Here is a 23,033-nt window from a genome sequence, read left to right as displayed (position 1 = left end):
GAAAAGCCAGATACAGAGGTGGGTTGCAAATACAGGAAGAAACAGTTCTTAGAGGAGCGAGCCCTCTATCTTAGCTCCATTAACTACCCACTCCTGGGCATTTAGAGCTCTCTTACTGGTGGGTTTTTTGCTTCTTCCAAGATAGGAAGCAGCTGTTCTGCTGGTGTTGCCAATGTGTGGAGATCTAGGAAGCTCCATGAACTTCACAGGTGGTTGCTGTAAGTTGGGAAAGAGAAGGGGACTTCTCTGTGTTAGGCATTGTGGTTATTTCCATTCATCCCTACAATAGCCCTCTACCAGAGGTAGTGCCTTGCTCATTTCCCCTGGGCATTCACTACTCTAGTATGCAGCCCACTGCTCCTGTTGCAAGAATTAATGCCTCTGCCACAGCACTTCTTTAGGCTGGGACACAGGCTAGAGGTGCCTGGGTAATTGGGGCTCTTGAAGCAGCCCTTGGCCAGTGAAGATGGAAGTTAAAGGATAAATACCCCAGCTTTCTCACCTTTCAGGTGGGTGCATTCTCTCCAGTTCCCTCTCTAGGGCTCAGCTCCCAGCAGTAATTTGATTACATGCCCTCTGTGGACTTTCTTCTCTTTCTGCCTCACTGCCAACTCCCCTGTCAGTGCTTCCTGGGTCAGGCCTGGGATCAGGGTGGGACCTCCCGCTTGGGTCATGTAAGGGCAAGGTTGACACTCGTGAACCTGAGGGTCTCTTTACATTTTGTAGCAGGGCACCTCGCGTGTGTCATTCTAATCCCACCCCTGGCCGGCATCACTTCCCAATTAAACTATTTGCACTCAAATTTGGTCTATTTCTGAGGGATCCCAAACTAAGGCAAATCCTATGGAGAAATTAGCCTCCTGTTTTACACACAAAATGAGGCTCAGAGAAGTTAAGAGGTTTGCCTAAGGTTCTATAGGTGGCAAATGGAATGGGATTTGAACCCAGGTCTCTCTGACAGCAGAGCTAATGTTCTCCGTGCTACACTTGACTTCCTCATACCTCTCCCTTGAGCCACAGAACTCAGTGGAGATTTCAGATTTGGATGGGCTCTTTTTGGTAGGGCCAGGCAGCTTTAGCCCTAAGTTACTTACCAGGTAAGAGGCTGGGTGAGGGAAAGACAGGGAGTGCTAAGTGGATATGACACCAGTGGGAAGACAGAAGTGTGTATAATCCCTAGTGGAAGGGCTGCCGAAGCTGTGTGCAGCAGGAAGGTAGGAGGAGGCCACTGCTTTCCTCTCAATTTCAAAAGCCCTGGACTATTGACGTTGTGGGAGGGCTCTTAAATTGAACAGAAATTAACATTTTTTTGTCAGATCTAGAACTGGGCCCCAGGGCTCTAAAGATGAGTAAGAAGAACATGACCAGGTGGTGGTGCAGTGGATAGAGTGTCGTACTGGGATGCAGAGGACCCAGGTTCAAAACCTCAGGGCCACTGGCTCAAGCGCGGGATCACTGGCTTGAGTGTGGGATCATAGACATGGCCTCATGGTTGCTGCCTTGAAGCCCAAGGTTGCTGGCTTGAGTAAAGGGTCACTCGCTCTGCTGTAGCCCCCCCACCCCCAATCAAGGCACATAGGAGAAAACAATCAATGAACAACTAGGGAGCTGCACCAAATATTGATACTTCTCATCTCTCTCCCTTCCTGTCTGTCTGTTCCTATCTGTCCCTCTCTCTGTCTCTGTCCAAAAAAAAAAATAATAATAATAATGAGTAAGAAGCATATGCTGATGGCCCACAGTTGTCAATGCAATGATGGGCGAAAATCCAAGACACTCTGGGATCCATAAGCCACACCCAGCTGGGATGAGGGCCAGGAGGAGCTTGTCAGGGAAGACTCAGGTGAAAAGGCTGGGGAGGGTAAAGAGAGACTCATCCCAGACAGATCATCATGAACAAAGACCTGACAGTAAAGTAGCTCTAAGGGTATATAGGTTGCTACAAGGCACATCCCAGTGACAGGACGTGGAGGGAACGGTGGGCAGCTTACTGTGGGCCTGTCTGCCTTGTTGCCAAGCAGTCTGCTGTGAGAAGCTGGCCTGGGTGCAGCTTAGAGGGAGGCTTTGGCTCTGGCCACCTTTCCTCCTGCTGACTCTCTCTGTCCGCTTAGTTTCTTCTGGATAGCTGGAGATCGATACTAAGGGACTATGAAGGAGCCCTGTCAGATTTGTCCTTCCCCTTGTTGGTCAGTGGCCATCTGGTGTCTGAAGAGAACTGCTGGCCACTGCTGTGCCTCTGCGACAGCCAAGACTATATCGGCTGTTCACAGACCTCAGGTCTAGGTGGCCTCTACCCTCTAGAGGCCCTGACAGAGACCTTCCCTGATACTCAGGCTAGGGTGCTGGGAACCCCTGCTCCTTGGGAGATGGACACGGGATTTCCAGAAACAGACAAGCCTCGGCTCAGGAGATTGCAGACTGGTCATCAGCATGAATCACAGGTGGGCCTTTCACATTCAGTTCCATATCCTCTCCCAACTGAACACAGTGGAGAGAGACGGAAACTCCAGGCTAGGCAGGATGCTATGTTGTGGGTGACTCTGTCTTCCCCACCCCAGCCCCGAATTCCTGCCTTTCAGGGCCTATGTGCCTGATTGGTGCTCCATGAGCTGTGCAGCAGGGCTGGTGTCTGGCGTGTTTCAAGGCCCAGTCATGCTAGAACTGACGCAAGAGCTACTGCCTCTGGTCTCCATGCTGGTGTTATGCAGATGTACTATCTGAGGATAATAGCAGGGTTACTGAGGCAGCCTGGAATTTAAAAGTATCTGCCCACCAGTTTCCCCAAAACAAAAGTCAGTTCAGTATCTTGTCTCCTACCATGGTGGGTTTCTTAATTCGTTTGGGCTGCTAGGACAAAATGCCACAAACTGGGTGGCTTATAAACAATATAAGTTTATTTCTCATGTTGTAAAGTAACATTCCACTGGGTTTATGTAGAGACACCAAGTCCAAATGAATTTTTAAGGAGTTTTATTAATGGAGGAGATTTATTAATAAGCTGGCTGCATATGACAAACACGGGGTATAGCTGACCCAAATCGTGCTGTCCAGCACATAGCCCTGAAGCTGGTTATATACCTTTGATCACACACAGGTTGGGGGAAAAGGAGGAGGAGAGGAAGATGACAATTTATTAGTAAGCTTATAACATTCGTCTACAGGATTTATAAAAATAGTCCTACATATTAAAACTTATAAGGTAATACAATAGCAAAAAATGTTGTTTTACATATTAAAAGACATTCCCAAGTCTTTCAGTGTTCATCTGTCATCCCTTTGTTTAGAGATATATACATTAACTATACACCTTCAGGATGGGAGGGGGAGCCTACAGGGTGCCAGGGGATAAGCATCTGTGAATGGTCCATTAAAGAAAGAAAGAGAGGAGAGGAAAAGGGCGCTTAATCTTTCTTCCCTTCCCCCGCACCTGGCCAGGTGTTTATCCTCTTCCACACAGGTGTGGGGGAAGGGAGGGAATCCGAGTTTCCTCTCCCCTTCTACTCAAAATTCAGCACAAAATCTCTCTATTTACAACACAATGCTGTCATCCATCCTGAGATGGTGCAAATCACACACAAGTATAAAAATCATATTTACAAAATCTCTCTGTTTGCTTAGCCCAAATTATAAAATGCCCTTTAAGCTTCCTAGTAAAAGGGGGTTTTCTACACAGTATGTCTCTGCAAGCCAGAAAACTCCCACATTTCTCTCCCCTCAACCTTTACAGAAAGGAGAGGGCAAAAAACCTGACTCTCCTAAAATATTAATATTAATTTTTCAATTTTTTGGTACCTTACCACACTCACAGCTCTGGAGACCAGAAGGCTGAGATCGGGGTGTCAGCATGGTCCAGTGAGTGCCCTCTTCTGGTTGCAGACTTCTAGTTGTATCTCCACATGGCAGGGCAGGAGTATGGGATCTTCCAGAGCCTCTTTTTTTTTTTTTTTTTTTTTACAGAGACAGAGAGAGTCAGACAGGGACAGACAGACAGGAACGGAGAGAGAGAGAGAGATGAGAGGCATCAATCATTAGTTTTTCGTTGCGCATTACGACACCTTAGTTGTTCATTGATTGCTTTCTCATATGTGCCTTGACCGTGGGCCTTTAGCAGACCGAGTAACCCCTTGCTTGAGCCAGCGACCTTGGGTCCAAGCTGGTGAGCTTTTGCTCAAACCAGATGAGCCCACGCTCAAGCTAGCGACCTCGGGGTCTCGAACCTGGGTCTTCAGCATCCCAGTCCAATGCTCTATCCACTGCGCCACTGCCTGGTCAGGCTGGAGCCTCTCTTATGAGGAGACTAATCCCATTCATGGGGGCCCTACCCTCATGAGACCTAATCATCTTCCAAAGGCCCCACCTAGTACCATCACCTTGGGCATTACTAGGCTTTCAAGATGAATTTTGGAGGAACACACACAGTTTATACCGTATAGTGACACAGTGCAGTGACACAGTGATGCCTCAAGGTTCTGTGAATTCAAGGAAACTAGTTCAGGGGAAAACCAGCTTGGTGGCCAACAGCTTGACTACAGCCTGAGACTCCCCCTTTCAGCAGAGAACACCTATGTTGTGAATCTACTCTCCCCCTTGGCCTACAGACTAATGGCCAAACCCCACAGTTTAGTTGCCACCTCTCCCACCATGTAGCCCCTTCCACAGGTAGCCTCTAGGAGCTGACTCATTCTGTGACAGTGCCTTATGCTCCATGATGTTGTCCATGCTTCTCTTTTTCAAGGACCACCTCTGCTAGAATACTCCCATTCCGTCCAGGTTTAGCATTCTCAGCTTCTTGCCCACTCAAGGGCGGTCAGTCTCTTCCTCTTCTGTGCCCTCATTACCTCTTACTCACTAGTACTTCCACATTTTGCAAAATTGTCAATTGGATTGTATATTTCCCAGGCTAGGCCCCTCCATTTTCTTTTCAGGGGTGAGCCACCACCCCAAAACTCAGTGTTTGTAAAGTAGAACTCCCAGCATTGCAGGGGGCATCTCCTAGGGCCCTTGACCCAGTTCAGGGCTCTAACTCCCTGCAGTCATCTTAAATTTGCACCATGGCCCTGCCTGCCCTGGGCTCCTCTTAGGGTAGACTCAAAAGAAAGTGAATTAGCTGTTGTCTAATAAGAGGGTGGGGCTTGGGGACATTACTCAGGTCACTTGTGAGTTTCATTGTTAGGTGCAAACCAGGTCAGTAGAATGCCTCCTATTGAGAGAAAAGAGCTCAGGCCGGAGGAGACTGACCAACTGCTGCTTCTCCAGGGTAAGAGCCTCCTCCTCTGTTTAGCTCCTGCCTGCCTCAGTCCCCACTTGGTCTCAGTGCTTGGTCTCAGTGCTTGGCCCATACTGGAGGTATGGAGGCTGGAAAGACCAAGCCTTTGGTTCCCAGTGGTGGCTCTCTCCCCAGCAAGCATCCTTGGGATAGCTGACTCAGCTGAGAGAAGCCAAGAGGCCCACAGTTCTTCAAATGTGTGCAGACCCTGGGCTGGGGTCTGGGGATCTAGTAATATGGGAGACATGACCCTCTCCATGGAGACTCTCAGCTGGAGAGACAAACATGGATACATTTACGGAGACTGTAAATGCTGGGGTTCTTTGGGGGAAGTTTCACAGCCCCTGGCATGGAGAGTGCTGAACAAATGCCAGATAGAAGAACGAATGAATATGAGAGTAAATGAATGAATGATTGAGCCGGCTAGGCCTTGAAAGGAAGTGAAATCTCCCCGCCTGTGTAGCCCTTGGCCCTTTCCAAAGGTAATTGCCTCAGTTACCCCATTTTATTTTTGAAACTGATCTATAATGTATGTGGAACTAACATTCCCATTTGACAGATTTAGAAAGTGAGTGTAATTATATGTGACTCTGGGGAGGATTGTTACAAACTGATTTCTTGGTTGTCTGAATAAGACCACCCCACCCACCTCCAATTTTATAAGCTGTTTTAGCACCTACGTATGCCAAACCCTGCACTGGGCATTGAAGAGGCAGAGATGACTCAGGGAACACTGTGGACAAGGGCAGGTAGACATTTCCTCTGTGTAACAGGTGAAGAAACTGAAATTCAAAGAAGTCATAAATGACTTGCCCAAAGTTTGTGCCACTAGTGAGGGCCCTTACTGAGTCACAGAGCTTCCTCCCCCCATCTGCATCTCCCTCAGAAAGGACCCATGCACCTCAGCTTGACATAAAGACTGTCTGCGGTCCAGCCCACCTGTTTCTCCATCAGGTCACACCCTTCCTTCCAAAGGCTCCTACAGGCGTCCCCAAACTATGGCCCCGCGGGCCACATGCAGTCCCCTGAGGCCATTTATCTGGCCCCTGCCGCACTTCTGGAAGGGGCACCTCTTTCACTGGTGGTCAGTAAGAAGAGCACTGTATGTGGTGGCCCTCCAATGGTCTAAGGGACAGTGAACTGGCCCCCTGTGTAAAAAGTTTGGAGACCCCTGCCACGTCCCTGAACTCCCAAGCACAGCAGCAGGACCATCTCAGGTGATGTCTGTGTCCACCCTACATGACTGCTGCAGGGCTGTGGGGCCCCTGATGGTGGGACCTGGTTGGCTTTGTCTGTTCCCCAGCAGCCAGCACAGGAGGCATCAGGAACCAGTAAACGTGAGTGAATGACAGAATGAATGGTGGCACTGGGAACAAAAATCAGCCTTCCTGGCGCCCTCTTATTACACATGCTTCTGGAAACAGAGCCTCTGGTTGATCACTAAGGGATCTTTAATGGTCAGAGGTTCTGAGCTCTGCCTATAGCTTCCTTCCTGTCCCTTCAGAAGGAAGAAAGTAAAGGGTGTGAGTCACAGCCTCCTTGGGGCCTGCAGAGTGAGCCGCTCACCGGGGCTGTCCCTTTCCTCCCACAGGTGGCCACCCGCCCTTGTGGAACTACATGGCCTCCATTGGGCCTGAGCAGGTGCAGCAGGAAGGCGTCCCCGGCTACCCTCAGGAGGGCTCACCCTGTCTCCCAGATAACTCTGAATTGGTGAGGGCAGTACTGGGCTCCCATCACATGCCCGTTCAGGGCTGCCAGGAGCAGGACTGGCTGAAGATGACGTGGGCTGTGGAATCACACCTGTGTGGCCTCTTCCAGTTTCCCGAGACTTTCAGTCTGATCTGGTAACTCTCTCTCCCGAGGTCCCACACAGCTGCAAGGCAGGAATTAGCTCCTTTCTTTCCAGCTCAGAAAGAGAGGGATCAGAGTTGACAGGCCTAGGGTGAAGGCATGATGGGCCTGAGCTGAGCTGAGGAGTTTCGGTCCCAAATGTGTTTCTTTGGCCACCTTGCCAGCCAGGTGCCGCCTCTGCCCCAGACAGGTTGATGTGGTCTAGTGAGGTCCCTCACAGGGTTCCCTGGTAGAGAGCTGTGTCCTTAAGGCCCTTCCTTTCCCCACCTCTCTGGTCACTCCCGCAGGGCCCCCTCCCTCCCCTCCACACTGCTACAGGGTCAGGTGCACAGAGGTTACAGTGCAGCTTACCACATCCTTAGGCAGGAAGCACTTGTATGAGTCATTTCATATCCCTTAGTCTGTTTCCTCATCAGTGAAATGGAGGAAAAGACCCACACGTGGAGGGTCAAGTGCGTTTCAGGAGATAAGGAAGGAACCCGCAGAGCAGCCTCTCGAGGGTTCTGCTGGCACTCCCTGCAACTTCTAGGGTTTTCCAGCTTGTTCTGACATTGCTAGACTTGGCTTGTTGCCTGAACTGTGCGGGCGTCACCCCTCACTGTGTTTCCTGTTCCTACTTCACACAGGTCCCACCTCTGCCCCAGACAGGCTGCCACCATTCCCTCTGGGAGCCACTCACAGCGGCGGTGGGGTGGGGGGTTGAGAGGAAGGCTGCCAGAGGCTCCCACTTGCTTCATGCCCCACCTCCTGAGTCTCCTGCAGGTCCCTCATGGCCCTGCCTGATCATTTTGCACCCCTGCAGGGTGCAAAATGGCCTCTGACTTTGGAGACTTCACAGGGATGCCGTATTTCCGTTGTCTTGGCTGCCCTTCAGCACCACAGGCTCCCCCTTCCCATGGTCATCTGAGGACTTGAGTTAACGATGTCTGGTCAAAACACAGCCCCTTCTCAGAGCCCCCCCCCCCCCCAGCCCCTTCCCGCAGGTCTCTCTGTCACCAGCGGGGCAGTAAAGCAGGCTCTCCAGGCTGCTTTACTTGTGCTCTGAGGAGAGGAAACCCATGTTTCAGTGAGCATGTCCTATAGACCACCGCTGTTCCACCCTTCTCAGTCCTCAGAAAAGGTGGGTGTTAGTTTTGCTCCTGTGGGATCAAGCAGAAGACCTGCTCAGAGGGTGAGGCGCTGGGCCAGACAGGCCCACACACACTGCCAGAGGAGCCACACTGAAGCCATGCTGGGCTGGCTCAGCCTCTCTCTGATACTTTGCTTCTTGCTCTCCTGGTCTCTCCCCACTCTTCCCAGGACGAGAGGCAGTGGGGGAGGGAACACTCCAGGAGTTTCTCCTGGCAGGCTGTGGCACAGCCCCCAGAGTTTGCCAGGGAAATCCCCTTGTCTTTCTCTTGGCTTCTGCCATCTCCTGGTCACTCCTCTTGCACCTCTCCCTGACCCAGGAGGACGAGGAAAAAACATTGTCTGCCCAACCATTAACTCCATAGTTCTGCTCTTGTTGTTAAACAATAAAAAGACATCCCTTACACCTAAACAGCACTTTACACTTTCACTTACATGATTCCCTTTAATTCTTATGCTCACACAACCACTCAATTAACAGACCCTTCCAGAATGGAATGTCTGGCAGGGAGCCCGCTGCCCCACGTGGCCCTGAGATGCAGCAGTGAATAAGACTCAGCCCCTGGCACTGGGGGCTGGGGGCCTTCTGAATGTTATTATTCTTTTGGTTTTTCGTGAGGGGTGATTGTCATCTCAGAGAGAGGTTTGACTTGCCCGGGGCCACATATCCAGGAAGTGTCAGGGCAAGGACTCAGTAAGTTTTCTCATCTCAGGTCCTGTGGGGTTTCTTTGCTGCAACCTTCATCAGCTTTGGGTTCTTATAAAAATTGCTAGTTTTTACAAGGCTTAACATTTGCGTAGAAACATCTCTACAGACAGATTTGTGTTCAAATCTCACCCTGTGCCTTAATAGCTGCTTGGCTTAGACAGATGACTGTACCTGTTTGAGCCTCAGTTTTCTCATTTGTAAACAGAAATAACCCCTCAGCATACATGGCTGAAGTAAGCATCTGCTATGACGTAAACACGGAACTGGGCACCTGGCACTCCTGTTGGGGTCATTTGCCACCTTAGGGACCTGCTTCCCAACTCTTCCAAAAGCAGAGGTGGGACAGAGCCATCCAGCTGCCTCAGTGGGCAGGCAGCCTCTCTTCCAGTTGTCTCCTGGCCTTCTCATCTGGGTGCCCAAGTGATTACTTCACAAATACGGGTCCAGTCTGGGGCAGCAGGTTGCAGAAACAGAACTTGTGAGCAACAAGATGGGGGAGCCTTGGGAAGACCAAGCCCAGGAGAGTGGAGTCATGGACTGGGACCCTCCAATGAACCCAGGGCCGCTTCTGGGCTTCTGTAAAGGACAGGCCAGGGGGTTGTCTGGGGGAGGTTTCCACATAGAGGGAGGTAGTGGGGCTCTTTTCAAGCTCTGCACTGTGGGCTTGTGATGAAGAAACACATGATGTCCTGTGCTCTATTTTCTCTGCCTGCTCACCTGTCCCTTCACTCCAAGCTCCCTGGCCCAGCCTCCCTGGCAGTCATCCCCTGCACTGGGAAAATCCCGTATGCTTTTTCCCCAGATGGCTCATTCCCTTCGTCTGTTTATCTGCTTATTTTCAGCCCCTGCACTGGAGTCTGAGGGCCACAGGGCAGGGCTCAGTGGGGTTGCAGCATTCGGTGCTGGGCTAGGGGGTCCCTCAAGTGATGTCTTTGGTGGGGCCGGCCAGCTGGGGGCGGCTTACCTCTTCATGTGGCCTCTGAAGTGTCCTCACGACAGCACCTCCAGTCCCTCTGCCACGTTTTCCCCAGCTCTGCCCTCTTACTTCAGTTTCCCTCTGTCACACGCTGATGGCAGGTTTGAAGGCGTCATGTGATCTCTCCCGTGAGTCCTGCTCCTCCAGAGGGAGCTTTCCCGGGTGGGACTGAGCCCTGGGAAAGCCTGGGGGTGGGCTCACAGGCCCTCGGACTACCACCAAGCCACATGGCCCACAGGTGACCACCCTGCATGGAGGCCCAGCCCTCCCAGATTCAACACTGTCTGTCGGGGAGAGCGGAAAAATAATACTGATGGTGTACTCTTTTTGTTTTTTGTTTTTGTTTTTTTAAGTGAGAGCTTTGCTTGCTTAGGCTCCAGAGTCAGGTGGATTTGGAGAGGGAAACCCTGAACTTGAAGTTTGATCACAAGTGTGTTCATTCATTTGCTCCTTCAATGACAACTCACTGAGCAGCTTGGCTCTGGGTACTGGCGACTCAGAGCCAGTCAGTTATGGTGTGATGAGAGAAAGGAAAGGCCTGAGTTCAGTGAAATAAAAGGAGCCAGGGCCCTGGCCAGTTGGCTCAGTGGTAGAGCGTTGGCCTGGCGTGCAAGAGTCCTGGGTTTGATTCCCGGCCAGGGCACATAGGAGAAGAGCCCATCTGCTTCTCCATCCCTCCCCCTCTCCTTCCTCTCTATCTCTCTCTTCCCCTCCCACAGCCAAGGCTCCATTAGAGCAAAGTTGGCCTGGGTGCTGAGGATGGCTCCATGGCCTCTGCCTCAGGTGCTAGAATGGCTCTGGTTGCAGCAGAGCAATGCCCCAAGATGGGCAGAGCATTGCCACCTGGTGGGCATGCTGGGTGGATCCCGGTCAGGCGCATGCGGGAGTCTGTCTGACTGCCTCCCCGTTTCCAACTTCAGAAAAATACAAAAAAAAAAAAAAGGAGCCAGGGGTGCAGTGAGCTGAGTGAGGGGCCTCGAGGGAACAGAACAGGAGGAAGTGGGTGGGTCTTTCCTCCAGAAAAGGGCCTTCTGAGAGTGCAGAGTTGGCACAGGCTTTCTGCCACCAGAGAGCCAGCGGGTGTGTAGAGGCAAAGGGGGGCACTGGTGGTGCTTGGGGGACCAGCAACGCTCAGAGAGAGCACAGGCCGGCCCTTAGGAAGCTGACAGAGGGCTGTGGGTCTGCACTGGTGAGAGGAGGTGTGAGCTGGGCAGGGCTGTCCTGTTTTGAATGGAGTTGGGAAAGTTGCCTAGGCCAACAAGACTCCTGCCCAGATGTCGGCCTGTTTCTCCCCAGGTGCAGGAGTGCGTGAACCAATTCAAGGTGGTGGGTCTACAGTTGCAGCAGATCCAAAACAGCCTCCTGTGCTCCATGGAGCAGGCACTGAGGGGCCAGGCTAGCCCTGCCCCTGCTGTTCAGATGCTGCCCACATGGCACTGGTGAGTGACATAGACCAAGACGGGTACCAGGTCTCGGGAGAGGGTTGTAATCTGGGGGAGGGAGAAGTTTCTTTACCCCTGTCTCTATCTCTGAAGTTCCCATCTCTGTGGCCCCTTGACAAGACTGCAGGCGTTGGGAATGTTTCTGGGAGGCAGAGGGCTTGAACTCAGCAGCTGCATGCCTCTCTGTGACCTGCTTGTCCTCAGAGCAAGGATAATTCCTGGTGCTGGAGCTGGGAGCTACGGGGGCCTCACTGCGTGTTCTGTGGGTGACCCTGACAGGCATTGAGGGGCACTGGAGAGAGCCCTGGAGCCAGGAGTTTTTGATCCCCCAAGAGGTGATGATGGGTCCTGGTCAGCAGGTGAGGGCTCACTGCCCAGGCTTTGGGGCCAGCCGGGTGGCTGGGGTTCCAGTGGGCAGAGCTGAGCCCCCCACATGTCCCACAGCTCTTTGACTTTGCTGCCTGCTGCCTGTCTGAATTCCTGGATGGGCTCCCTGTGGGCGACCAGGGCCTGCAGCTTAGGTTCAACTTCTCCATCCCTTGTCACCAGACGGGCCTGGACATGGTGAGGCAGAGTGGGCATGGGGATAGTGGAGGGAGTGGCCACAGTCTTGTGATGGCCGTTGGAGAAGTGACCTTGTTTTTCTGCCCCCAGATCACCCTCATTTCCTGGACCAAAAGTTTTAGGTGCAGTGATGTGGAAGGCCAGGATGTGGTCCAGTGCTTCGAGATGCCATTGAGAGGCAGGGGCCACGGGAGGGCTGCCCATGTGGTCTGCCCTGTGCTTCTGAGGGCCTGCTTTCTTCCCCTGCTTACACCTTTATGCAGCTTACCCTAGGGCAAGTGTGGCTTCCATTCCCATCTTCTAGGTAGAGACTGAGGCCAAGAAAGGTCACATCAATACTTAGCACTGTGGGGACAACAAAGATAAAAAGGCTTGGCCCTGTCCTCAAGTACCTTACAGTCAGGTGGGGAAAGCATTCCAATAAAAGATTGTCCTTGTTGAGGAGGTATTGTCAATGACTCTGGGAGCACCGGGGAGGGCCCATGGTGACTTGAGCGGGGACTGGAAGGAGGAGTTTGCCAGATGCATGAGCAGGGGATGGGCAAGATCTAGTTTCAGGGAAGTGAAAATGCAAAATCTGGATGCCTGAGGAGGTCAGTCTGCCTGGACTAATGGCGTCGTGCTGTGTAAGCGGCTGGGAATCAAGGCTGAAAGGAAGGGGTTTGGGGAGCACACCAGGATGATGATGGTGCATCCAGTGCAGTCTTCAGGGTGCCACAGTGGCTCACCCTGGTCCCGGTTCTGTGGGGACACTGGTGTTCTGAAAGGGATAGCTGAGGAGACCCTCCCGGGCCTTAGCTGGCGGAGGAAGAGCCAAAAGGGTGTGGGATGGGGGAAACCTTCCTCTGTGGGGTGGAGGGCTCAGAGTGTCTGTCCTTGACACAGATGTGTGAGGCACATGGACATGTCCTTCATGAACTCTGGGCATCTCCGGCAAAGATAGGGCCCCAGCCCTGCCCACCTCCAGGTTTCTCTGCCCTGCTCTCTCACTGTCCAGGCCTACAGCAATGATATGGTTGCTGTGGTGAACAACACAGTGGACACCATGATGGGCTGTGAGCTGGGGACCCAGCCATGTGAGGTCGGGCTCGTTGTAGGTGAGCTGTGCACTATTTGTGGCAGGGGGAAAGGGGCACGCTGCCTGGTGGGCAGGCCCTGATAGGGTCGTCTCTGCCAGACACCGGCACCAACGCATGTTACGTGGAGGAGGTGTGGCACGTGGGGGTGCTAGATGAGGACTGGGGCCGCATGTATGTCAGCATGGAGTGGGGCTCCTTCGGCAATTATGGGACCCCTGGGCTAGTGCTGATCACATTTGACCGTATCCTGGACCAGGAGTCCCTGAATCCTGGTTCCCAGAGGTAGCCTGACCTTCTGCTCTTGACTCTATCTCTGCCCTGCTCCCCACCCCCTCTGCTGTCCCTATGCTCCAGCCTTTAGGGTCCAGCCTCTCCCTCCCAGCGGCTCTAGGTGGCTCCCTGAGGGGCCCTGGCCAGCCTCAAAGAAGGAAGGGCTCAAAGTTCTAGAATTCAGTTTTCAACCTTTGGCCCTCCTTTATTCCTGACTGGTTAGCCCTGACAAGAGTTGGATATTGGGGGTAGTTAAGCAAACTGTCCCCTCCCTCCTTTGGGTCCTATCACTCTCCAGAATCCCCCTAAACTTCACCTAAACTGGAGGGGGCAGTGGGACCTCAGGAAACAGCCCCTGTCTCCTCGGTGGCCATTTGCTTCTGGAACTTCCAGTCTGGGGACCCCAAAGAAAATGACCCCTCCATAGGGCTCTTACAGGTAGGCCCCCGTGAGCCAAGGGTTTGAAAGGCCCAGGCCCACTCCCCTTCCCACCTGTGGGTTGAGAAGATGATTGGAGGCCTGGACCTGGGTGAGCAGTACGGCAGGTGCTCGCTCACCTGGCCCAGCACAGGATCATCTTTGGTGGCTACACCTCCCTGCCCTGCTGAGCTGAGGGTGCCTCCTCCCGCAGCACGTGGCTGAAATGGCAGAGTGAGTGTGGGAAGCCAGGGGGATTAGACTGCGGGATCTCTGCTTGGGAGAGGGAGGATGCTCTGTCCCCAGGTAGCCATGGGGTTTTGGGGGAAGAGGGCAGGGAGCCTGTGGGATACTTGAGCCTCAGAGCAGCACCCTGTTCCCTCAGCTCCTTGGCTGGGACAGCCCATGTGCACGCTATCCTGCAGGACTTGGGCCTGAGCCTGGGGGCCGCAGATGCTGAACTAGTGCAGTGTGTGTGCGCAGCCGTGTGCACTCGAGCTGCCCAGCTCTGCACTGCTGCCCTGGCTGCCATCCACACCGCCTCCAGCACAACTGGGAGCAGCAGAGGCTTCAGATTGCTGTGGCCATTGGAGGCCAAGTGTTCGAGCAACACCCCAGGTATTAGGAAAACACAGGATCCTGTGTGAACAGGTAGCAGGAATACAGGTAACACACACCCAGAGGGGCATTCTGGTGCCACGACTGCAGGGCAGTGAGTATGAATGGCATCCAAGCAGAGTGAGGCCAGATGAGGGCTGGCGGTGGCAGAAGAAGTTAGATGCTTCTGCCTGGCTGCGCTGGAGAGGGTCCCTGGGGCACTGGGCATGTAGTTGGTGCACAGCTAAGCCTAGAATTAAACTGATTGGAAATGATGGGGCCCAGGCTTCAGTAAGCCTTGGGGCCAGGGTCTTGTGCCAAGTCAAGGTGGGCCTGGCATGTGTCTGTGTAGGTTCCTCAGCACACTGCAGGAAAAAATGAAGCTCCTGGCCCCCGAATGTGATGTCTCCTTCACTCCCTCTGTGGACAGGGTGTGACTGCCATGGCTTCCTGTCTGGCTGCCCACCGGTGCCTATTGGAGGAGACGCTGGCACAGTTCTGGCTGACCCACGAGCAGCTGGCAGGAGTGCAGGCACGGATGCAGGAGGCCATGGCCAAGGGGCTCCGAGGGGAGGCCTTCTCCCTCCGAATGCTGCCTACTTACGTCCAGGCTACTCCTGATGGCAGTGGTGAGGACCTGGCCTGAGTGTGTGGCCAGGACATGAGCTCCTGGGCATCACAGTGTGTGCTGGGTGAAGCCATCCACTCTGTCCTGGCACTGAGGGTTTCTGCCCCACAGAGCAGGGGACTTCCTGGCACTGGGCCTTGGGCACCAACTTCTGAGTCCTCATGGTACATGTGACCACAGAGGGTGTGCAGATCAGCAACCAGGTCTATTCAATCTCTGAGTGTGTGGCTCAGAGCTCTAGACAACAGGCACCCACAGCTTGGGTTGAGGCAGGGGCGAGGAAGGGCCACCCCAACCCCCACCACGTTGACTTGGCCTGCCCCCCAGCTCTTCCACCACGTCGTGGACTGCATCCTGGACTTCCAGCAGAAGCAGGGCCTGAGCGGGCAGAAACCCCCTGGGCTTCACCTTCTCCTTCCCGAGGTGCAGGCAGCTCAGCCTGGCTCAGGTGAGGGATGGGTGCTGGGAGAAGCCACCTGCAGGGGCTATTCATCCACAGAGCCTACATGGAGTGGGCGCAGGCTCCTGGCGCCCTGGGCTGGGAGGAGGGGCATGCCGAGGCAACACTAAGCTGAGCCTGCACTTAGCCTCCCTTTCCTTAGATGCGCTGTGCCCAGGTGGATGGGTGTGGTAAAGTGGCCTGGAACCCAGGGTCATGAGGAGGTCTGGGAGGGAGAAGGACACATGGACCCCTGGAGGCTGCCAATCAGCAGGAGGGCTGAGCCAAAGTTAGGCCCAGATCTGCCCGACTGCAGCACTGATGTTCTGGCCTGGGGACCTATGGGAGCAGCATTTATTTGCTCCAGTCTCTTACAAGGTCAGTGCTCATACAGGTCCTTTGTCCTCCCTCCCCTTCTGAGCCTTGCTGGGGTCCCTTTCGGTGCCCTGCTGGGTTGGGTGCCTAATTGGGTTGGCCAAGCAGCAGGCGCTCAGCACACATTTCTGTCCTTCAACAAAATGCTGGAGTTTTCATGCACATACCTGAGGCCTGTCACAAAAACCGTCTCTCCTGGACCTCTGGTCCAAGTTCTGAGGAGTCCCCTCCTCATCACCCCAGGTTTCTGCTGAGGAGCCCGCTGCCCCTGCCAACCCCTTGTGTTCTACACCTGCGTCACTGAGAAGCTCCGCTTCCTCTGCGCCAACCAGCCCTGTGTGGCTGTCGCTCTCTGCTCTCACTCCGACTCCCAGATGTGTGCCACTGCACCTTGTCCCCCTCTGCCCTGAGCAGTCCACAGTGTCTCTGCGGGTCCTTCCGGCTCCAGGCGAAGCAGCAGGTGCTTTTTGACTATCTCTTGTAAGGTGTGAGAAACAGGTGGGACTCAAGATACAAAAGCACGTGTGCAAGACACGTGACCCTATTGCCCTTCTATCGCTGAACTGTTTCTGTGTTGAGCCCACATCCTTTAGAGGGGTGAGAACTAAATGTTAACCAATTCAGAGACCCCCTCCCCCAGGTAGGGGTCCCTCTTGGCTACACAACATCATTCTTTGCTATAAAGAATGTGCAGACAAAGCCTTGGCCAGCTGGCTCAGCAATAGAGCATTGGCCCAGCGTGTGGAAGTCCCGGGTTTGATTCCTGGCCAGAGCACACAGGAGAAGTGCCCATCTGCTTCTCCACCCTTCCCCTTCTCTTTCCTCTCTGTCTCTCTCTTCCCCTCCCACAGCCAAGGCTCCATTGGAGTTAAATCGGCCTGGGTGCTGAGGATGGCTTCATGTCCTCCGCCTCAGGCACTAGAATGGCTCTGGCCACTATTGAGCAATGCCCTAGATGGGCAGAGCATCACCCCCTGGTGGGCATGCTGGATAAATCCTGGTTGGGTGCATGCGGGAGTCTGTCTGACTGCCTCCCCACTTCTAACTTCAGAAAAATACAAAAAAAAAAAAAAAAGAATGTGCAGACACCAGGGAGAACTCATGGGGACACACTCAGGCCTCGACTGTCTGGATGTTGCTACTTCCTCTCTTGAGTCTTGGCATCTCCCTAGCGAAGGAGGGCAGAGGCCTCCTCTGCTCTCAGACCACACAAATCCTTTGTCTCCTTCTCTCTCCCCCAGGGTGGGCCCAGGGTTGAGGGCATAGAATACCTTTCCCAGGAAGCCACCTGAAACCTGACTCTGACTTTCCCCCATCCCCGGGACCAGGGATTCTTTGTCTTGTCTTGGAGCAGGAAAGCTTTGCTAATCCTTGTGAGCTGGTCTCCCCAAACTGGCCTCTCTCTCATTCACTCTTTCTCATTTCTGTTTTTGGGACAATGAGCACAAAACACCCTAGGTGTGGTCACATGAGAAAAGGAATAAAAGGAAACATTACTGGGGAAAGTGTTGGTTAGTATTTCTGAAGTCTCCTGCCCCAAAGGTTTTCAGACCTCCATGCTCTCCATGCTCCTACTTGGGATAGAGTGGCCACTTTCTCCTGTGGTGGTGGAATAATCGCCCACCCCTCCCACTGTCACTAAGTTCACAATGTAAGGCCAATTTCTCCCAATAAAGGCGAATCTGTCTTGTCCCCTCCTGTCCTGCCCCGGTGTCGGGTTCTGGCTTTTCTATTAGCCCTTCACTTCCATTTGGAACCACGAGCAAGTCTCCCACTGATGCAGCTTCGTCCCAGCTCTAAGAATTCCTTCTTCAAGTGATTCTGGCTAGTTCTTTTTAGAAGGGCAGAATCTGCTGTCACGAGGACAACTGAGTCTTCCTCACACACACCACTCATTTCACCAGCCTTGTTTCTTCCTAACCCACTTACATTGGCCCATTTCTTCTGGGCAAAGCTCTTAAAAATGGCCATACCCTGAGACCATCTGAGCATTCTGGTACTGATAAAGAAGACATTGGTGGAACAGTTATTAATAGGTTTCTTCACACTGGAAGGCTTCTGAAGGTTGACAGGGGGCAGAGGGTCAGGCCCTCAACTCTATGTCAGATTATTGTGCCTGGGATCCTGCTTGGGGAGAGGGATGTTGTATACTTGAGCAGATGCCAAGTGAGATTCCAAGGGGCCTCCAGCTTCCTGCCCCGCCTTGGCCTCACTCCAGGGCATCCTCCTGAACTGGAGGAAGGGTTTCAGTGCATCAGTTTGTGAGGGCCAAGATGTTGTGTGTCTGCTGCGGGAAGCCAGTGGGCGCAGAGAGGTAAGGAGTCTGCCTCAAGGGTGTTTTGGAACTGTGGCAGGCCTTGAAGGGAGCAAAGGGTCTCTCACTTCCTGAGAGGGGGACCTTCTGCAGTGGAGACCTCTGGGTCCAACACTGGTTGCCATGACGACCATGTTGCCCAGCAACTAGCAGCATCCTTTTGTGTTCAGGCAGTGGAGCTGAATGTCATTGCCATTATCATACAGTGGGGACCATGATGTCCTATGGCTATGAGGACCCCGTTGTGAGGTCAGCCTTATCATTGGCAAGGAGGGCCCTGCTTTTTTGTGCCTCTACTGCCTGATGCTAATTTGTTGTCTCCTGTTGCTTCCTCAGTTTGGATAATTCCCTGGCCTTGGGGATGTGGGCTCATTCCTGTCTGACCCAATGGGCCTCTATTGGGCTAGAAACCTGGAGCTGGGCGTGTGTAGCCCAGCTCGGCTGCTGACTCACTGAAGCTCCTTGACTTGAGATTCTGTTTGCCCTTCTGTTAAATGGTTTGGCATCAGATGAATTTGGGTGGAAATACTGGCTCTGCCAGTTCTACCTGTGTGACCTTGGGCCAGTCACCAAAACCTGTTTCCTTATCCCTAAGATGGAGATAAGAGTAGTGCCCATCTTGAGGCAAAGTGTGGCACAGTGCCTGGCTCATGGTGTGCTCAGTGCTTGGAGCTGTGGGTGGCTGCGGGTGACAGAGAAAGAGCTGTGAGGGTCCTTCAGGCCATCTGAGATTTTAAGTCTTTATTAAGCACCTATCTTGTGGCCAACTGGGGGCTGGAGGAAGGGACAGAAAGACATATAAAGAAGGGGGGAAGCCCCTGCCTTCTCAGAACTGACCATTTAGCAGAGGCAGTCAGAGAGAACTGACTCTGACTCTGTGCGGAGGCGACAGGCTGAGCTCAGAGAGGAAGGGGTCCCAGGATGAGTGAGGCTTGCAAAGAAAGGCTGGAGAGAAGGGATCTGGCCAGGCAGGGGAGGAGGGCGCCTGGTCCTTGGGCGTCAGTCTCTGAGAGCGCACTGTGTGTGATAGCTTCTCATGGGACTGGGGACTTCTTGAACAGAGAGCTCAGAGGGGTGCCCAGATTGTTGTAGTAATAAACCACTGGATGGAGGAATTCCAGGAGGGGCCAGCAAGGGCTCCACCGGCCTAGAGCTGATTGGTGTTGGGGAGAGGGAAGGGATGCCTTTGCCCTCTGCCTGGAATGCTGTTCTTTCTGTGCTTCTTGGCCTTAAGGCCAAATCCCAACGTCATTTTCCCTCTGTAGTTTCTCCTGACCTTCTAGGCAGGAAGATTCACCTTGCACAGGTCTCCCATGATGCTCTTCTTTGCACCTTTATTTGGGCACATACAGGCAGTATCTGAGCTGGCTGCTCATTGCCCCACCTCTGGTTTCTGTGGGGCTCCTCTAGTCTGACTGTCTACCTCCTTTGCTCTTAGCCTGTCACCTGCTAGTTTAACTAAAGTCCCAAAGGCTAGTTCAGGGAGCTTAGGCCTCTTGCATGAAGTGGGGGGCCATTACATGTCTTCCAGGGGAGTGACATGACTGGTGGCATTTTTTTTTTTTTTTGGCAGGGTAGCATGGGAGATGCACTGATGGTGCTGGTCAAGGAAGTAACAGAGCCTGGAGGGCTTGGTGCTGGCAGGTTCTGCAGAGGGAATGTCAGGAAGGAAGGAAGAGCAGGACCTGGGGCAGGGCATCAGAGTGGGGAGATGAAGAGGTAAAAAATGAGACCAAATTTTGCCATCTTAGTATAGGAAAAGCTTAGAGGGGTCTTGTCTGCATTAGAAAATGGCTCCCACACCATCTGGTCTTCCTACAGGAACTGGTACCAATGCCTGCTATATGGAGGAGCTCCGGAATGTGGTGGGCATGGCCGGGGACTCAGGCCACATGTGCATCAACATGGAGTGGGGTGCCTTTGGGGATGATGGCTCACTGAGCATGCTTAGCACCTGCTTTGATGACAGTGTGGACCAGGCATTCATCAACCCTGGCAAACAGAGGTGTGGGCCAGGCTGAGCAGGGTGGCTGGTGGTGGCTTCTGCTGTGGTGGTATTTGGTGGGGTCTCCTGCCCTGTGGGCACAGATACTTTCATGCAGGTTTGAGAAGATGATCAGTGGCATGTACCTGGAGGAGATAGTCTGCCACATCCTCTTGTTATTGGCGAGCATTGGAGTTCTCTTCTGGGGTCAGCAGACCCAGCGACTTAAGACCAGAAACATTTTTAAGACCAAATTTCTCTCTGAGATCGAAAAGTGCCAAGACCTGCATTACCACATCCCACCTCCCCAAGAGGTCTTACTGTTCACTTTGTATGGAATGCTGGTTGGAGAGGGGTCCGCCCTGGAAGATAGAGGTCATGAGAGAGAGGGCCAGACCCTACCTCTCTGTGCTCTATTCCTTCCTGTCCCCAGTGACAGCCTGGCCCTGAGGCAGGTCCGAGCCATCCTGGAGGAGCTGGGGCTGCCCCGACCTCGGATGATGCCCTGATGATCCTGGAGGTGTGCCAGGCTGTGTCCCAGCGGGCCCCCCAACTCCGTGAAGCAGGGGTGGCTGCCGTGGTGGAAAAGATCCATGAGAACCGGGGCCTGGAAGAGCTGACTGTGTTCATGGGCATGGATGGGACCCTCTACAAGCTACACCCCCAGTGAATCTGGGTGCCAGGTTGGGTGGGGAGGCATGGCCAGGTGGGGCCTGGTTGGCTCAGGCTCATCTCAGCCCTCCCCCCTCATAGCTTCTCTTGCCTGGTGGAGGCCACTCTGCGGGAGCTGGCCCCTCGCTGTGCGGTCACCTTCCTGCAGTCAGAGGATGGGTCAGGCAAAGGTGCAGCCCTGGTCACTGCCATTGCCTGTCGCCTGGCCCAGCTACTTGGGACTCCCAGAATAGTCTGTGTGTCACCCCTCTAGGGCCACTGGCCTCAGTCTCTGGCTTCCCCGAGAGAAGCAGCACTTGGGTTAGCAATATATATATATAATTTATTTACATTCACGTCCGCTAAAATCCCTACGCGCCCCGGCGGCCGGGCAAGACTGTGTACATAAGGCCAAGTGTAAGTGCGTGAATGCACTTAAGACAGAGTCAGGGCACGAGCTTCACACGACAGACCCCAGGAGTGGGCACGCCACGGCTCGCACACTTGCCATTGTCCAGCCCGGGACTCCCATTGCATATTCACACGCCCCGTTGGGCAGGGCTCCTCTTGGCTAGGGGCAGGGGGAAGATCAGGGAGGAGCCATTGGGTGTCCCTGCGTGGGTGGGAGAAGGGCAGCATGTGAGAGGCAGGTGTGGACTGATACCGGGAGTGAGAGATGTGAGTGGCCTCCAGGTGTACAGCATGAGATGTGTGTGTGGGGGGATGCGGGTGAGATGCCACACAAGACACGCATGGGCACATACCCATCTGGGGGTCATGTGCCTGAATCCAGGGGCCATCCCCCACCGGCTGTGGCCCTCAGTCCCACAGGCTTGGAGCCGGGCCCCTGTCCGGCAGGCACAGAAATGTTTGCATAAGGTCCAGCTCAGGCAGGAGCCCCGGGGCCATGACCCAGCCCAGTGTGTGCACGCATGCCGTGTGTGCGGCCCAGCCAGGGGCGGGAGGAGAGGTAGCACCACACACATACACACACACACACAGATGGGCTGGGCTTGGTTTGGCTCTCGGGACTGTTCAACCTGGGCCCTTGGGGCAGGTGGCAGTGCCAGCCTGGCTGGGCAGGCCATGGAGGGGCGGGAGCATGGGCAGGGTCTGAAGGGCCAGTGTGAAAGGACAGTGTCCACCAGGAGGGAGCCTGTCCACGCAGCTCCCCTAGGTGTGGCGGAGGGGCCCCTTCCGGCATCTGCCTGTCCCTGGTGGGTCCCAAAGCTGGTGAGAGTGTAGGTGTTGGGGGCCTGGCTGGCCTCAACATTCAGCCTCCGACACTGTGAAGAGGCTGCTGGCTGGCTGGCCCAGTCCAGCCACTGCTGCAGCCAGCTGGCTGAGGTTGCCATTGGGGAAGTGTCTTGCCTCCCACAGGTTGAGGATCATGGCTGTGGGGCTGGGCTTGGAGGCAAAGAAGCCGAGATGGCTGCAGAGGAGAGGGGAAGAGGGAGCCCATTAGTGGCCTGGCTTCAGCCCAAGCTGCTGCCCCTGCCATGCCCCTAGCCCACCCAAACACAGGACCTCCTGTCTGCCAATCATATTGGATGCCTAGGCTGCTAGTGGATAGGTCACAGGCCCCACTGAGTGTCCTGTCCACCCCACCCCTCCTACCCTACCAGGCTGGACTGCTGGTGGCCTTTGCAACCCTTCCCTGCCCATCCATCTCCCATGCACCTGTCCAGGTGGAGTTTCTGGGCCAGAGTCCGCCAGTCAGCACCCCGGCTGCAGGGTGGGTCCAGGCTGGTAATGATCTTCTGCCGAATGAGGAAGGGGATCTTGAAGGCACTGGGACCCACGAGGGCTGGGACCCCCCCTTCACTCTCCAGAGCCAGAAGCTCTGTGAATCTTGTGTCCTGGGGGTGCGAAGGGGTAGAGATACTGTTAGAACTTTCCCCAGCCCAGGCCCACAGCAACCTCCTGCTGGGGGAGCACCCAAACCACCCCAGAGCATGGCACCACATAGGCACCAGTGCTTCCTGGGCACCCCTCACTGGGGCTCAGGGGTGACCTGCCCAAAGCCACACAGCCAGTGAGCGGTAGAGCCATCTGGTCTCGTTCTCCTCCTCCCTCCCCGCAGCTCTCCCCCAGTCACTCCTGCCTGGCTTCTGCTGAACACTCAGGACTCACCGTGCTCCTCTCACTGCCTGTGTCCTTGAACTCAGTGCCTGCTGCCAGAAATGCTGACCCTCCCTCACTGCTGTCTCTCTAACTCATGGATCCTTTGAGGACCAGTACAAAGTCCTTCCTCAGGGAGGTCTGGGGTCCAGGCTGCCCACCTCTCCTTCCTGGGCTCCCACATCCTCTTCAATCCCTTTCCAAGTCCCGCTGCACCTGTCT

At 54.2% G+C, this 23,033-nt stretch overlaps 2 protein-coding genes across 2 annotated transcripts in view; one reads left to right on the top strand and one right to left on the bottom strand.

Annotated features, from left to right (window-relative positions):
- The first annotated feature begins 5,193 nt into the window (after positions 1 to 5,193).
- HK3 (hexokinase 3) lies at positions 5,194 to 20,964 on the top strand. The gene is given in 27 exon segments (XM_066343687.1): positions 5,194 to 5,257; positions 6,858 to 6,976; positions 11,227 to 11,392; positions 11,577 to 11,731; positions 11,817 to 11,936; positions 12,027 to 12,140; positions 12,934 to 13,033; positions 13,114 to 13,299; positions 13,785 to 13,817; positions 13,820 to 13,876; positions 13,879 to 13,936; positions 14,088 to 14,233; positions 14,236 to 14,320; positions 14,652 to 14,728; positions 14,731 to 14,928; positions 15,039 to 15,175; positions 15,255 to 15,319; positions 15,321 to 15,375; positions 17,960 to 18,055; positions 18,226 to 18,253; positions 18,256 to 18,294; positions 18,297 to 18,320; positions 19,877 to 20,060; positions 20,158 to 20,313; positions 20,473 to 20,525; positions 20,528 to 20,705; positions 20,793 to 20,964. Coding segments are annotated over 27 exon segments (2,865 nt in total).
- Positions 20,965 to 21,019: 55 nt separating this feature from the next.
- UNC5A (unc-5 netrin receptor A) overlaps positions 21,020 to 23,033 on the bottom strand; it is a 56,305-nt gene continuing 54,291 nt past the window's right edge. Inside the window, exons 14-15 of the mRNA XM_066342450.1 lie at positions 22,371 to 22,549; positions 21,020 to 22,122 (exon numbers count right to left, since the gene is read on the bottom strand). Of these exons, the coding sequence (XP_066198547.1) occupies positions 21,957 to 22,122; positions 22,371 to 22,549 (345 nt within the window). The 3' untranslated portion in view covers positions 21,020 to 21,956. The remainder of the gene's footprint in view (positions 22,123 to 22,370; positions 22,550 to 23,033) is intronic.

Source organism: Saccopteryx leptura, chromosome 6 (genome assembly GCF_036850995.1).
Source record: "Saccopteryx leptura isolate mSacLep1 chromosome 6, mSacLep1_pri_phased_curated, whole genome shotgun sequence".
Lineage (NCBI taxonomy): Eukaryota > Metazoa > Chordata > Mammalia > Chiroptera > Emballonuridae > Saccopteryx > Saccopteryx leptura.
This window is presented reverse-complemented; position numbering and strand designations above follow the sequence as displayed.